Source organism: Lontra canadensis, unplaced genomic scaffold, assembly GCF_010015895.1.
Source record: "Lontra canadensis isolate GAN:19392208 unplaced genomic scaffold, GSC_riverotter_1.0 scaffold290, whole genome shotgun sequence".
Classification (NCBI taxonomy): Eukaryota; Metazoa; Chordata; class Mammalia; order Carnivora; family Mustelidae; genus Lontra; species Lontra canadensis.
The window spans coordinates 59,227-76,016 of NW_022631284.1; the positions used below are offsets into that span (position 1 = coordinate 59,227).

Consider the following 16,790-nt stretch of genomic DNA (forward strand, 5'->3'; position numbering starts at 1 on the left):
CAGCTCCAGTCATGGTCTTGGGGTTGTGAGATGGAGCCCCATGTTGGGCTCCTCTCAGTGCAAAGTTTGCTTGTCCCTCTTCCTCTTGATCTGCTCCTCCCTCCTGTCCCTCCCCCAACTCACAGGCAAGCTCTCTCTCTTTCAAATAAATGGATAAATATTTTTTTAGAAAAGACTGTTTCTTGGCTTGTCTTTTTCACTTCTTTTGTTTCTTAAATTTCACATATGAATGAAATCATATGGTATTTGTCTTTCTCTGACTGACTTACCTTGCTTAGCCTTATTACTCTCTAGCTCCATCGACATTGTTGCAAATGGAAAGATTTCATTCTTTATATGGCTGAATAATATTCCATTGTGTACATGGGTATACACACACACACACACATATATGTCACATCATATATGTATCACCTCTTCATTATCTATTTATCTATTGATGGGACACTTGGGATGCTTCTGTAATTTTGCTATAAATAATGCTGTAAATATGCTTTAATAAACACAAGGATGCATATATCCTTTTGTATTATTTGGGTAAATGCCCAGTAGTGCAACTACTAGATCAAAGGATAGTTCTATTTTTAATTTTTTGAGGAAACTCCATTCTGTTTTCCACAATGCCTGCACCAGTCTGTAACTCCACAAACAGTGTATGAGAGTTTCTTTTTCTCCACATCCTTGCCAACACTTGTTATTTCTTGTGTTTTTTTTTATTTTAAACATTCTGACACATGTGAGATGATAGCTCATTGTGGTTTTGATTTGAATTTTCCTGATGGTGAGTAATGTTGAACATCTTTTCCTATGTCTGCTGGCTATCTGGATGTCTGCTTTGGAGAAATGTCTGTTCATGTCTTCTGCCCATTTTAAAAATTAGATTATTTGGTTTTGGGTATTGAGCTGTGTGAGTTCTTTATATATTTTGGATACTAACCCTTTACTAGATATGTCATTTGCAAATGTCTTCTCTCATTCAGTTGGTTGCCCATTAGTTTTGTTTATTGTTTCCTTTGCTTTGCAGAAGCTTTTTATTTTGAGGTATTCCCAATAGTTTATTTTGGCTTTATTTTTCCCTTGCCTCAGGAGACATATCTAGAAAAATGTTGCTATTCCTGATGTCAGAGAAATTACTGCCTGTGTTGTCTTCTAGGATTTTTATGATTTCAGGTCTTATATTTAGCTCTTTAGTCCATTTTGAGTTTATTTTTGTGTATGGTGTAAGAAAGTGGTCAATTCTTTTGCATATAGCTGTCCAGTTTTTTCAACACCATTTGTTAAAGAGACTGTCCTTTCCCCATTGCATATTCTTGTATCTTTTGTCAAAGATTAATTGACCCATAATCATGGATTTGTTTCTGGGCTCTCTATCCTGTTCTATTGATCTACATGTCTGTTTTTATGCCAGTACCATACTGTTTTCATTACTACAGCTTTGCAGTATAACTTGAAATCTCGAATTGTGGTAATTCCTACTTTGCTTTTGTTTTTCAAGATTGTTTTGGCTACTCCAGGTCTTTTGTGGTTCCATACAAATTTTAGGATCATTTTTTCTAGTTTTGTGAAAACTGTTGTTGGCATTTTGATAGGATTGCATTAAATGTACAGATGGCATTGGGTAGTATGGATATTTTAACAGTATTTGTTCTTCCAATCCATGAGAATGGAATACGAACATGGAAATCCATTTGTGTTTGTCATAAGTTGAGAAGTATTTTGGCGGTAGTTTTTCAACCTTTTTTTCATGAACAAGATAGACCCATTCTAGCTTCTGGGTGTAAGCAGTGACCTTGGCTTTTATTCTCCATCTTGCATAGAGAATTTTTTTTCCTGATAGCCAAAAGAACCAAACTTATGGCAACCAATGCCAGCTTCCATCCTGCAGCTCAGAAATGCAAGGGTTTTATCCCTGTTCATCATTTTATGTTTGTTCCATTTTTGTTTCATACTTTCTGATTTTTTATTTTAAAATTTTATCTATTTTTTCTATATTCATATGAGCAGAGCATGGTACACAGAAGCATAAACTTATTTCACCAGCTTAACAGAAAACTGTTTTTACTTTTTAATATTTTGTTTCAGTGTTACATAAACACAACCAATACTTTAATAATATTATTTTTACAGTGTTACATAAATTTGTAAACAAAGTCAAATTTTTGGTTGAAGAGCAGGTGTTTGATCAGTTGCATGCTTTGATGACATTCAACTGTATAGAAAATAGACATTTAAGGGGCACCTGGGATAAGCATCTGTCTTTGGCTCTGGTCATGATCTCAGGGTCTTGGGATGGAGCGCTGAATCAAGCTCCCTGCTCAGTAGGGAGTCTGCTTATTCCTCTCCCTCTGCCTCTCTGCCCACTTGTGTGCTCTCTCTCAAATAAATAAATAAAATCTTTTAAAAAGATTTTAAAAAAATCTTTTTAAAAGATTTTATTTTTATTTTTTAAAATCTTTTTAAAAGATTTTATTTATTTATTTGACAGAGATCACAAGTAGGCAGAGAGGCAAGCAGAGAGAGAGGAAGGGAAGTAGGCTCCCTGCTGAGCGAGAGCCCGACCTGGGGCTCAACCCCAGGACCCTAGGATCATGACCTGAGCTGAAGGCAGAGGCCTTAACCCATTGAGCCACCCAGGCACCCCAAATAAATAAAATCTTAAAAAAAAAAGAAAATAGACCTTTATATGGGAAACTTACATGGATGAATTCTGCTTCTACAAATGAAACTAATTCATCTTTTTTTGAGAGAGAGAGAGAAAGGGAGAGAGAGAGAGAGAGAGAGAGAGCAGGAAGAGGGTCAGAGGGAGAGAAAGAGAATCTCAAGCAGACTCCACACCCAGTGCACAGCCCCACTTGGGGCTGGATCTCATGACCCTGAGATCATGACCTGAACCAAACCAAGGGTCAGATACCTAATCAACTGAGCCTCCCAGGGACCCCGAGACAAATTCGTCTTTAAATTATATACAACTGGGGCATCTGGGTGGCTCAGTCAGTTAAGTGTCTGCCTTCAGCTCAGGTTATGATCTTGGAGTCCTGGGATCGAGCCCCACATCAGGCTTCCTGCTCATCAGGGAGTCTGCTTCTCCTTCTCCCTCTTCTCCTCCCCCTCCTTGTGTTCTCTCTCTCTCTCGCTCGCTCACTCTCTCTCTCAAATAAATAAAATCTTTAAAAAAATAAATTACACACAACTAATGAATCATTGAACATACATCAAAAACTAATGAGGTACTGTTTGTTGGCTAATTGAGTGTAAATTAAAAAATAAACCAGCAACAACAAAATACAGAGACATGACAGAGAAGGCAATGTATTTACTTATTTTTAGGAGAATAACTGACACCTCTATTATACATAGCTTATAAATATCTAAACATGCCCATATAAAATTTAAACTTTTCATACATTAGTATCTATTTAATAGTTTTAAAATTATAATGGAAACATTAAGTCAAGTTAATGTAATTTTCATTTAAAGTTAAAACATCATTATGAAGAAACCTTAACAAGATTTGAGAAACTTATACTTAAGATCATATAGCAGATATGGTTATAAAGAAATACTTATTTTGGTCAAAATGTGTTCATGTGGATAATTCCAGTTTTAAAAAACTGCTTTTCATCCCAGATAAAGGGTTTGCTGAACAACAAAATAAATAATAACATTGGATTATAACCCAAATAATAAAATATATACCCATGAGTCTATATATTAAAAAAATAACTACATAATGAATAAGTGGAGGAGAAAGGAAAAGTTTTCTTGGAGAAGAATTTCAATTAATTAATGTAAAAGGAATCATGGAAATAGAAAATTATCATTCTAATGGCATAGTGTTAATTGCCATAGGAAATATCCAGTAATGGATACTCAAATTAGCAGGTAAAAGTTTAAGGAGAAACATGATATTTGCATAATTTCAAAGTGTCTCTCACCAAGCATTTATTAACTACAAGAAAAAACAGTAACTTTATAGTGCAGAAACTTTACAGATATTATCTTAACCAAGTGATGGAAATTAATATCACCTTAGCACTATTTTTATATGTTAAGTATAACTGTATACTTAAAAATGTTTAACATGGCAAATTTTATGTTGCTTTTAACCACAATTTTTTATAAAGATTAATATTACTGCTAAGTAGGACACATTGACATCAGGTACCCCAATAATGATGCACTGAGAAGGATACAGTATCATTTCTGTGGTCTTCCCAATAATGCATAACATAAATCTAATCTGAAGAAGACAAAGGCAATCTCAAATTGAGGGACAGGTTTGTTAACTAAGCTTATTTTGGTAACCATTTCACAATACATGTGAGTCAAGTCATTATGCCATATACCTTGAATTTACACAGTGCTATATGTCAGTTATATATCAATAAAACTGAAAAAATTGAAAAATCAAATCTGGTAATGTCTGACAATGTATCTTTCCTTAAGTCTACTTAATTGGTATTCATGATCATTTTTTTCCTTTATATCTTTTTTATTTTATAGTTGTGTGTTAGCACTTGTTAACTACAGTAAGCCTAATTTGTTTTTCCCCTCATCTACCTTTCATTCCCCACATTCAAATAACTTCTCTCTGATAAGGAATGAAATAGACTTTAGTGTATAAAGAGAGGTTTGAGACTTGCCTAAGGCCCTAAACAACCATTAAGAAATCACCTGTAACTTACTTTTGGGAAACATTCCTGAACTGAATCTCTTTGGTCTTATATCTGCCTTTACTCACCTTCTCAAGTAAGTCAATCCTTTTTTTTTTTCTTTATCTTTCCTTCCATCTGATTACCTATAAGGACCACCATTCACCAGACATTTGCATTGTTATGAATGATGGCAGGCAAGATGTTGAGTCAAAGATGATCTCCACATACTGAGAGGCAAAAATCTAAAATTTCTGAGTGATAATAAAATATATTTCTGCTTCTCAAATCTAATTGCTTCCTGATGTATCAAAACTAGGACCTGGTTTTCATCCCTATGCATATGTAACCATCTAATGGAAAATAATTTAAAGGCAAAATAACAGGATATCTTTATGGAACTAAGCATTTCTAGGGCCAGGACTAACGAACTTTTGGGAGAGACATAAATAATGCCTACATATAGCTCATGAGTAAAAACTACATACTGTTGTCAGGTACTTGGCCATGGTCCTCTGACCCCTGAGACCTATTCCTATTAGAGTCTGGTGGTAAACAGGAGCCAGCTTCTGTTTTTGTCTCTCCAGTGCCATGCAGGAAGGGGAAGTTGGGCATAAAGCGTTTAAGAAACTGAAACTCACTATTGCTGGTGCCAGTGGCTGAGCACATTTCATAGGGACACGGTTGAGATAACGATCCATTTGCCCCTCTTTGTACCAGGTTGTTAGGGAAATTACAGTCATCATAGAAATGCTCTTGAACTGTGAACTTTTCTCTGTATTTAACCTTCTGGTAGATGTGAATACCAAAGATCACTGTGACAGAGAAGAGAAAGAGAAAGGAAAGCACAGCCAGAGAAATGACCAAATATTTAGTGGATGGATTTACCCTTGTAGGATTCTTGGAAGGATCCCGGAACTGCAGATAGGGTTCAGAAAAACCATCTACCAGTAAGATGTTGAGTGAGGCAGTAGTGGAAAGAGCTGGTTGGCCATGATCCTGAACAAGAATGATCAGTTTCTGAATCATGGGGTCTCTTTCAGATATCTGCCGCAATGTACGGATTTCCCCATTTTGTTGTTGAACAGAGAATAACCCAGGGTCAGTGGCCTTAAGGAGATGATATGAAAGCCAAGAATTCTGACCTGAGTCACCATCCACAGCCACTACCTTGGTCACCAGGAAGCCTGCATCCGCAGACCTGGGCACCAGGTCGTTGCAGGGTAAGGTGCCATTCTGCAGTGGGTACAAGATCATTGGGCGGTTGTCATTGTCATCCAGAACAACCACCCTGACAGTAACCTGGCTACTCAGTGAGAGGAAGCCCCCATCAGTTGCCTTTACCACAAACTGAAAATTTTGAATGGCTTCATAATCCATGGTTCTCAGTGCATAGAGCTTCCCATTGTCTGAATTTATGGAGATGTAAGCAAAGACGGATAAATCTCCACTTTGTGGAGGCAGCAGAGTATATGTTACTTGAGCATTCTCACCCAAATCTAGATCCTCAGCATGAACTTTGCCAATAAAAATTGCTGGGCTGTTGTTTTCTTGAACAGTCAAAATGTAGGAGTCTTCCTGAAATACTGGGGGATTATCATTAATGTCAGCTATTAACACCTCAATCACAGTTTCTGTGAACAGACTGGGTGGTCCAGTATCCATGGCAACAACAGTGATGTTGTAGCCCGAAACCTCTTCCCGATCCAAGCCTCTGTCAGTAACCAATGAGTAAGAATTCCGGAAAGTCGGTTTGACCGCAAAAGGAAGGTCTTCTCTGAGGAAACAGGTGATTTTTCCTCCCACCCGAACATCCCGGTCTCGAATAGAGAAAAGGGCCACTACAGTTTGTAGTGGGGAATCCTCAGGGAGAGGACTGGACACAGAGGAAACGGTCACCTCAGGAGGATTGTCATTAACATCCACCACTTCCACCAGGACTTTGCTGTGGGCAGAGAGGCCCCCTCCATCGGTGGCTTGAATGTCAATATCATATGTTTCAATAGCTTCAAAATCTAGGGGCCCCCTCAGTCGAACCTCTCCAGTGTGAGAGTCAACCTGAAATGTTTGGAGAACTGCTTCTGGGTTTTGAGCCAAGGAATAAGTGATTTCTTTGTTGGAGCCCTCGTCCAGGTCTGTGGCACTCACAGTGGCCACCAAGGAACCGTTGGCGCTATTTTCCAGTACCTGAGCGCGGTACACCAGCCTAGAGAACTGAGGCACATGGTCATTGACATCCAGAACCTCCACGCGGATGTGCGCGATGCCCGACTTGGGTGGGGACCCGCCATCCACCGCTGTAATTGTCAAGTTGACTTCAGGCTGGTCCTCTCTGTCCAAGGGCTTATCCAGGACCAGCTCAGCATATTTGGGCCCATGGCTGCGAAAGCGGGTGTGCAGGTGGAAATATGCATTGCGGCTCAAGGTGTAATTTTGAAGACCATTGAGGCCCACGTCCAAATCCTGGGCGCTCTGCAGAGGAAAACGTGAACCCAGAGGCGTGCTCTCTGGAATCTTTAAAAGCGGCTCCTTGTTCAGGAAAATTGGGGCATTGTCATTGATATCAAATACCCTGACCTCGACCCGAAAGGACTGCAGCGGCTCCATCAGGACTATTTCAAAGTGCAGGACGCACGGGTCAGCTTTGCCACACAGTGACTCCCTATCCAGTTTCTCCTTCACGAACAGATCCCCGGTCTTACGGTGGAGACGGAAATGCAGTTTGTTGCCTTCGGAAACCAGCCGCGCCCCGCGCGCAGCCAGCCTCCCTACCTCCAGCCCCAGGTCCTTAGCCACATTAGCCACAAACGAACCGCTCTCCATCTCTTCCGCCACTGAATAGCGGATGGTGGCCGCACTCCCCACAGATACGCACAACATAAAGAGAAGAGACCCTACTTGCCTGCTCTGCAGGAGTTTTCTGTACGCCACCGCCATCCGTTCTCACAGGCACACTCTAGCAGCAGCCACCCACCACCTGTTGCGGATAGACTTCACTTTTCTGCCAACAGGTTGCTGCAACTGCGGCAGCAGTCTGCGGCGACAGTCAGCTTTGCCCGTCTCCAACTGCAGCGCCACCAAGGGCTAGCCGCGCCCGGTGAGCTGTTTTGCACTTGAAAGAAAATTTGCATTGAGCAACTCAACTCCCCAGTCTACCTAGTGTATTAATAGGTATGTTCTCATTCCGGAGATTAGGTAGTGGATGCAAGTTGTTGCTGAAGCAACGGCTGACTCTTACCCGCCTTTTAATTCCCTTTCAGAGAAACAGTCCTTGGGAATTAAGAAGCCAATGAGGATACTCACTCAAGCTGAAGTCACCTATCTGCGAGGCGGCTGGGGCCGCTGCAGCAACCCGCAAAGCTTGAGTAAGCAAGCTACTTTGCATACTGCGCACAGTCCGCCCTGAGATTAAGGGAGAAGCAAAAAGATCCTGGAGCCAAATGAACTGCTGCGAGGGTCGGGGAACTAGAGAAAGTGATAGGTAGGAAAAACAAAAGAGCCGGATGTTTCTTTCAGGAAACTGGTATCCAGTAGATATACTGATAGGGTAACTGGCCAACTAGGCTCTTGATTTGCACAAATCCACTCCTTTCCCAAAACTCTCACATACTCAGGAAGCAGGGCTTGAAACTTAGGATTATGATGGCAGTAATATTTACTGTGTTGTTTACCCGCATTATTTAATGTAATCCTTGCAACAACTCTATGAAGTCCACATTAGTATTTCTTTTTTTACAGGCAAAGAAACTGAGACTGGATATATTATGTCACTCTCCCAAGATCCCCTACTGAATAAATATTAGAGAAGGAATTGAATTAATTTTGTCTGACTCCAGAGTCTATGCTGTTAATAAGTATATTATTCTGCTTCCCTGATAACATAGTGGACAAATGAAATGAAGTTGTTTGGCTTTGGATTTGAAAGGAAATAAGAGACTACTTACATATCCTGAAAATGACTAGATAGAAATTTGGGAGATACTTGTTCAGAGTTTCCTTTACAACCATAGGATCATGAAATGTTTAAGAATGATAAGCCACCTCAAAAAAGATTCCTCAATCTCCATTACAAATCTTAACATTTGGCTTGAGTGTGCATCTCTAAACAATTTAATTTTGTCTCTTAAAAAGCTGCATATCAAAGTGTATACAACGAAATGTATGGACGGTAATTTTTTTACTATGGTAAAAAAAATAATAACATTTATAGTAGAGGGGCGCCTAGGTGGCTCAGTGGGTTAAGCCTCTGCCTTCGGCTCAGGTCATGATCTCAGGATCCCGGGATGGAGCCCCGCATGGGGCTCTCTGCTCAGCAGGGAGCCTACTTCCCTCCCCCCTCTCTGCCTGCCTCTCTGCCTACTTGTCATATCTGTCAAATAAATAAAGTCTTTTTAAAAATGTTTATAGTGGATAATCTTTTCAATCTAGTTTCTTACCTTCAGTATGTAGCTCAAGGTGAGACTGACGTTGTGTTTAATTCTCATTCATCCATTCCATTGCTATGGAGAATTCCAGAGTATTGTCAATACCCTTTGGCTACAGAGCATCAGGAACTCACCTGTCATTAAACAGAATTGTATTTTCTGACTTAGCGGAACAAGAGAGACTGCACGCCCCAGATAATCATGAGAGAGCTCGGTAAAAGGGTGTTAGAAAGGACTTAGGGTATTTAATCTCATGCAAGGTGACTTTGGGTAGGGGGTAAAGCAGGACTCTACTCTGGGTGGGATGCGGTCAGAAATGGAGTTGATAACTATGGTCAAGTGTATTAATAATTCTCAGAAGGTAGGAGAAAGGAGGTAAAGCTGTGACTTGCAAACAAGATGTAACTGACGTATCAGCCAGGATAGAAACATATTGCATCAATTTTTGTGGATTGGACAGTGTTCTTTTTTTGTCTGTATGTTTTTAAAGATTTATTTTATTTATTTATTTGACAGAGATCACAAGTGGGCAAGAGGCAGGCAGAGAGAGAGGAGGAAGCAGGCTCCCCACAGAGCAGAGAGCCCGATGCGGGGCTCAATCCCAGGACCCGAAGGCAGCGGCTTAATCCACTGAGCCACCCAGGCGCCCCTTTGTCTGTATTTAGACAGGATTATGGTATGCTCTTGTTTTAAATTTGATCCATCACAGTCACAGACTGGCCTTGTGTAATGTTGGTGTTCTATGAAATTATTTTTGTTCAATAGGGGAACACCATCGCCCAGCTTGGAGCATCAGGCCAGCAGCTAGCTGTCAGATATTGCTTTTGTCTTTTTCAGTATAAATATAGCAAACTCATTTAGCCATTCTATTGAGAATTGCTGCTGTCCATAGCAGTATGCCCTTGTATATGTCACTTTGTGAACATGTACACATATTTTGGGTGAGGGGGTGTATACTCAGAGGAGGCACTGCTGTCATAGGGTATGTTCTTTTCAGCTTTCCTTCATATGCCCAAAGTTGCTAAGAGATAGTACCAATCTATAATCTGATCAGCAGTCTAATCTCCAGGTGTTTTGAAATTCTTACCAACACCTAGCATTCCTCATCTTTTTAAAGTGCTATCTCAGTGTGGGTGTAATTGCATTTCTCTGTTGATTAATTATTGATGAAGTAGGACACTTTAATTTGTCTTTAGTCACCTGGTTATCCTTTGGGTGGGGGTAGGGTTGTTTGGGTCTCATGCCCATTTTTCCCACTGGATCATTTACCTTTTTTCTATTGATTTGTAGCTCTTCATATATTCTGAGTATGAGTCCTGAATATCATAAGTGAGAGAATGAGAAATGATTACCTTTAGTTAATATATGTCTACAGAGTTTTTGTTTTAAAAGGAGGTATTTCTCCCAGTGATTCACACATTAGGCAGAAGCTTATGGCATCTTAGGGAACCTTTTTAAAAATTGAGATATAATTGACATGTAACATAATGGATATGATATCAGTTTCCAAAGTACAACATAATGATTTGGTATTTGTATATATTAAGAAATGATCATCAGAAGGTAAGTCTAGTTAGCATCTATGACCACATGGAATTAAAATTTTTTTCTTGTGATGGGAACTTTTTAAAATGTATTTTAATTTCAATGTTTTTTTAAGATTTTATTTGTTTGTCAGAGCAAGAGAGCAAAAGCCTGGGAAGCAGCAGGTAGAAGGAGAAGCAGGCTCCCCAATGAGCAGGGAGCCTGATTCAGAACTCAGTCCCAGGACCCTGGGATTATGACCGGAGCTGAAGGCAGAAACTTAACTGACTGAGCCAGCCAGTTGTCCCTAATTCCAGTATGGTTAACAGTGTTATAGGCATTTTGGGTGCACTCATCACAATACATGCCCTCCTTGGCCCCCATCACTGATTTCACTCAACTCCACGCACCTGCCCAGCTGAGAACTTTTAGGATCTGTTCCCTTAGCAATTTTCAAATATACAATAGAGTATTAACTATAGTCACCACTGAGAAAGTCTTAATACAATCATTTTTCAGGATGCCTGGATGGCTCAGTCAGTTAAGCCGTTGCCTTGGGCTCAGGTCATGATCAAGTCCCACATTGGACTCCTTACTCAGTGGGGAGCCTGCTTCTCTCTCTGCCTCTGCCTGCCACTTTGTTTGCTTGTGCTCTCTCTGACAAATAAATAAAATCTTTTTAAAAAATACAATCAATTTTCAAATAATTCATTCCAAAGCCATAAATTTTAAATATTAAAAAAAATTATATTTTTTAAGACTCCCAGCTTGTGGTAATTTGTTTTAGCAGTCCTAGAAACTAATACACAGCATAAACTAAGTTGTGGCTTGAAATGTGCTCTAATAATTGGGCTTGCCCTCTTGTTCTTCTGCCACCTTGATAAAAATACTCTGTATAGCCCACTGACCAAGGATGAGGACAGAACAGCACTAGACACAGCCTGCATACTAAAGTCAAGCACAGCTGATCTCAGCCTAAATCTGCTGACCCCATATACATGAGTGGGAATTAATGTTGTTTTGAGCTACTAAGTTTTGAGGTGTTTTGTTACACTGTTCCACATGACGATAGCTCACTGACAAAATATGTAAACATTTAATTTTGTTATGAGTTACTTGCAGACATTGTGACATATCATCCCTAAATACCTCAACATGGGCATTTTCCCACATAACTTCACATACAATTATCACACTTGGGAAATTTAACATGAATATAATACTAATATGTAACATATATTCCATATTCTAACTTCCTTAATTGTTCCAGTATTGCCTTTTGTGGTTATTTTTAAAAACCCAGAATACAATCAAGGATTGCACATTGCATTTAATTGTCATGTTTTCCCAGTTTTCCTTTAAACTGCAACAATTTAAGGAAAACATTCTTTAAAAGATTTTTTTGGGGGGTACCTGGGTGGCTCAGTGGGTTAAAGCCTCTGCCTTTGGCTCAGGTCATGATCCCAAGGTCCTGGGATCAAGGCCCACATCTGGCTCTCTGCTTGGTGGGGAGCCTGCTTCTTCCTCTTTCTGCCTGCCTCTCTGCCTACATGTGATCTCTATCTATCAAATAAATAAATAAAATCTTTAAAACTTTTTTTAAAGATTTTATTTATTTATTTGAGTTAGAGAGAGCGAAGAGGAAGAGAGAGAGCGAGAAGCAGACTCCCTGCTGAGCAGAGAGTCCATTACAGGGCTCCATGCCAGGACACTGAGATCATGACCTTAGCCAAAGGGAGAGGCTTAAAGGACTGAGCCACCCAGATGCCCCTAAAGAAAGCATTTTTTAAAAATTGCTTTTATTTGTTTGACAGAGAGAGAGATCACAAGTAGGCAGAGAGACAGGTGGGGGTGGGGGGGTTGGGGGGGGGAGGCAGGGTCCCTGCGGAGCAGAGAGCACAATGCAGGCCTCCATCCCAGGACACTGAGATCATGACCAGAGCCTAAGGCAGAGGCTTGCAACCCACTGAGACACCCAGGCGCCGCTCCCTGCCCCCCGGCTTTTTTTTTTTTTTAAGATTTTGTTTATTTATTTGAGAGAGAGAGAGATCACAAGTAGTCAGAGGCAGGCAGAGAGAAGGGGGAATCAGGCTCCCTGCTGAGCAGAGAGCCCAATGTGGGGCTTGATCCCAGGACCTTGAGACCATGACCTGAGCCAAAGACAGAGGCTTAACTCTCTGAGCCACCCAGGTACCCCTAGGAAAGCATTTTTTATAAATTATTTCTTTTTCATGATACCATCATTTTAAAGTATCATTTTACAGATATTCCTCAATTTGGAATTGTCATTGTGTCTTCATGATTAAATTCCAGTGAAATATTTTGGTGACTTTATATCTTTTCAATGCATCACATTAGGAGGTATATAATGTCTTTTATCCCATTACAGGTGATATTAAGTTTGATAATTTGGTTATAAAATAGCTTACATCAAATTTCTCTATTGGAAAAGTACCTTTTAATTCTTTTCATAATTAATTAGTTATCTGGGGAGAGATGCTTCAAAACTATGTGAATATACTGTTTCCAAAACAATTATTTGGTGTTTCCCAACATACATGGGTGATACTTGGCTGAATTAGTACATACACACATACTTATATATATGTAATCATAGTAATTATACTTTTAATTCATTAATGCAGGTTTCTTCCTTCCCACTCCCAACCTGTATTTGTACTAGCCTTGTACCAAACTGAGAATCTTTGCTTCCCAACATTATCAATGTATTTACTTATTATCTAAATCTTATATTATATGGTACTTTTACTGTAAGATCCAATAATCGCTCTCCTTGTTATTTACCCAAAGGAGATGAAAACTTATGTCCATGCAAAGCTCTGCGCACAAATGTTTAGAACAGCTCTATTCATAATTGCTAAAACTTGGAAGAAACCAAGATGTCCTTTAGTTATGTCTTTGGTTGCTTCCAAGTTTGGGCAATAATGATTTAAGCTGTGTAAAAACCCATATTCAGCATTTTGTGTGGACAAGTTTTCAACTCTGTTGGGTATATACCAGGGAGCATGACTGCTGGATCATATGGTAAAGAGAATGCATAGTTTTGTAAGAAACTGCCAAAATACCTTCCAAAGTGGTTGTACTATATTGCATTCTCACAAACAATGAATAAGAGTCCCTGTTATCCCATGTGCTCACCAGCATTTGGTGTTTTCAGGGTTGTGGATTTCGGTCATTATAATAAGTATGTAGTAGCATCTTATTGTTGTTTTAATTTGTATTTTCCTGAGGACATATGATGTGGAGCATCTTTTTATATGTTTATTTGCCATCTTTATGTCTTTATATAGGTGAAAAGTCTGTTAAGGTTTTTGTCTCATTTTTTAGCTGGATTGTTTTTTATTGCTGAGTTTTATGAATTTTTGCATATTTTGAATATTTATGAATCTTGGTCATTTATCAGATATGTTTCTTGCAAATATTTTCTCCCAATTTGTGCCTTGTGCTTCTGTTCTCTTGAAAGTGTCTTTTGCAGATAAGAAATTTTTAATTTAATTTAATTTTTTAAAGATTTATCTATTGTTTTGAGAAGGAGACAGAGAGGGCTGCAGGGAGAGAGAGAAAGAGAATCCTGAAGCAGACTACCCAATCCAGGAGTCTGACACAGGGTTCAATCTCAAGATCCTGAGATTACCACCCAAGCCAAAACCAAGAACAGGATGCTCAACTGACTGAGCCACCCAGGAGCCCCCCAATTTTTTTATTTTAATGAAGTCAGGCTAATCAATTATTTCTTTCATGGGTCATAACTTTGGTATTGTATCTAAAAGTTTATCTCCACACCCAAGAATATCTAGTTTTCCTGTTATTTTCTACAAGGTTTATAGTTTTGTAATTATATTTAGGTCTTTCTTCCCTTTTTTTTAAGAGAGAGAGCACCCACGTGTGCATGGGGTGGGGGCAGAGATAGAGGGAGAAAAAGAATCTAAGCAGGCTCCATACCCAGCACAGAGCCTGATGTGGGGCTTGATCTCATGACCCCGAGATCATGACCTGAGCTGAAATCAAGAATCAGAAGTTCAATCAACTGAGCCACCCAGGTGCCCCAATTTCCCTTTTTTCAGATAATTTTTATGAAGGGTAGAAGGTCTATATCTAGATTCATTTGTTTGGTTGCTTGGGGCTGCAGAAGGGATTGCAGTGGTTGTTCCAGGAGGGGGCAGGATGAAAAGCAGCCCCATCCCAGCAACTGATAAATGGGATCACCAGCTTCAGAGAATTAAGAGGGCCAGGAGTAGCCTAGTTAGAGGAAGAATGTAACTTATTAAGGTTCCAAAGGGAAAAGAAGCAGTTTACCTTTCAGGATCAATAGCTCAGTATGCTGGAACATCAACAAACAAACAAAAGGCTCTGCTCTGGCTTTGCTACTCTAGGAACAAAAATTGGGGGTTGAGGACTAGGGAAAGGAGAAGATGCGAGGAAAGGCTAAGAGTGTGGCTGAGTCATCCTTAATACAAAACAAGTGAAGCAAGCTACTCAGGGAAAGAGACGATGAGAGAAAGCCTGCACATGTTGCAGAACAATTTGTTGCAAAGATTGTTTTTTCCATTGGATTGCCTTTGCTCCTTTGTCAAAGATCAGTTGGCGATTTTTTAAGAGATTTCACTTATCTATTTTAGAGACAGAGAGAATACATGCAAATGGGGGGGGTGGTTGGAGCAGAAGCAGAAGGAAGAGCAGACTCTGTGCCGAGCGCACAACCTGACACCAGCCGATACCCTGATACCAGGACCATGACTGGAACCAAAATCAAGAGTCAGACGCCCAACCAACTAACCCACCCTGGCACCCCAGTTGACATTTTAAAAAATATTTTATTTATTTATTTATTTGATGGGGGGGGGGACAAGCAGGGGGAGTAGCAGGAGCCCTACATGTGCAAAGGCAGATGCCTAACGAACTGAGCCACTCAGGCACCCCCAGTTGACTTAAGAAGATTTTATTTATTTATTTGTTTGTTTATAGCATGAGCAAGGGGATGGACAGAGGGAGATGGAGAGGGAGAGACTCTCAAGCCAACTCTGTGCTGAGCATGGAGCCCCAGGCAGGGCTCAATCCCACAACCCTGAGATCATGACCTGAGTCAAAATCAAGAGTTAGGAGGCTTAACCAACTGAGCCATCCAGGTACTCCTCAGTTGACTGTTTTTATGTGGGTCTATTTCTGGGCTATTTGTCTGTTTTTTTGTTTTTGGTGTTGTTGTTGTTGTTGTTGTTGTTTTTTGCCAAAACCACTTTGTCTTGATTACTGTAGCTTTATAATAAGTCTTCAAATTAGCCAGTGTCAGTCCTCTGACTTTGTTCTTTTTCAATATTCTGTTGACTCTCCGGGGTCTTTGACCTCTCCATATAAATTTAGAATCAGTTTGTCAATATCCACAAGAATATCCTGCTGGGATTTTTACTGAGATATTAACTATACATCAAGTTGGGAAGAGCTGACATCTTGCCAATATGGAGTCTTCCTATCCATGAACATGGAATATCTTTCCATTTGTTTAGATTTCTTTTATTAGAATTTTTAATTTTTTCTCATATAGATCTTGTACATATTTTGTTAGACTTACACCTAAGTGTTCCATTTTGGGGGGGGTGCTACTGTAAGTGGTATTATGTTTTTATTTATTTAAAATTTTATTCATTCATCAAAGAGAGAGAGAGACCACATGTGAGCACAAGCAGGGGGAGTGCAGAGAGAGAAGGAACTCCAACCCCCACTGAGCAAGGAGCCTGATGTGGGACTCAAGTCCAGGACCCTGGGATCATGACCTGAGCTGAAGGCAGATGCTCAACTGACTGAGCCACTCAGGTGTCCTAGTATTGTGTTTTTAATTTTAAATTCCACTTGTTCTTTACTGGTATATAGGAAAATGATTATCTTTTTTATATGATCCTCATATTCTGCAACATTTCTATAATTACTTATTAGTTCCAGGAGGTTTTTGTTGAGACTTTTAGATTTTCTACATGCCTGTTCATGTAATCTACCAACAGTTTTCTTTCTTTTCTTCCTAAGCAGTATACATTTTGTTTCCTTTTCCAGACAATATTTTTTCCATACAATGTTTAAAAGCAGTGGTGAGGGGTGCCTTGGTGGGTCAGTCAGTTAAGTGTCTGTCTTCAGCTTGGGTCATGACCTCAGGGTCCTGGGATCAAGCCCCACATTGAGT

The 16,790-nt window shown here is 39.8% G+C and overlaps 1 protein-coding gene across 1 annotated transcript; it reads right to left on the bottom strand.

Annotated features, from left to right (window-relative positions):
* Positions 1-5,080: 5,080 nt before the first annotated feature.
* PCDHB1 (protocadherin beta 1) lies at positions 5,081-7,589 on the bottom strand. The gene has a single exon (XM_032850005.1). It carries the CDS (start codon positions 7,587-7,589, stop codon positions 5,133-5,135), a length of 2,457 nt encoding a protein of 818 aa, XP_032705896.1. The 3' UTR covers positions 5,081-5,132.
* Positions 7,590-16,790: the final 9,201 nt, after the last annotated feature.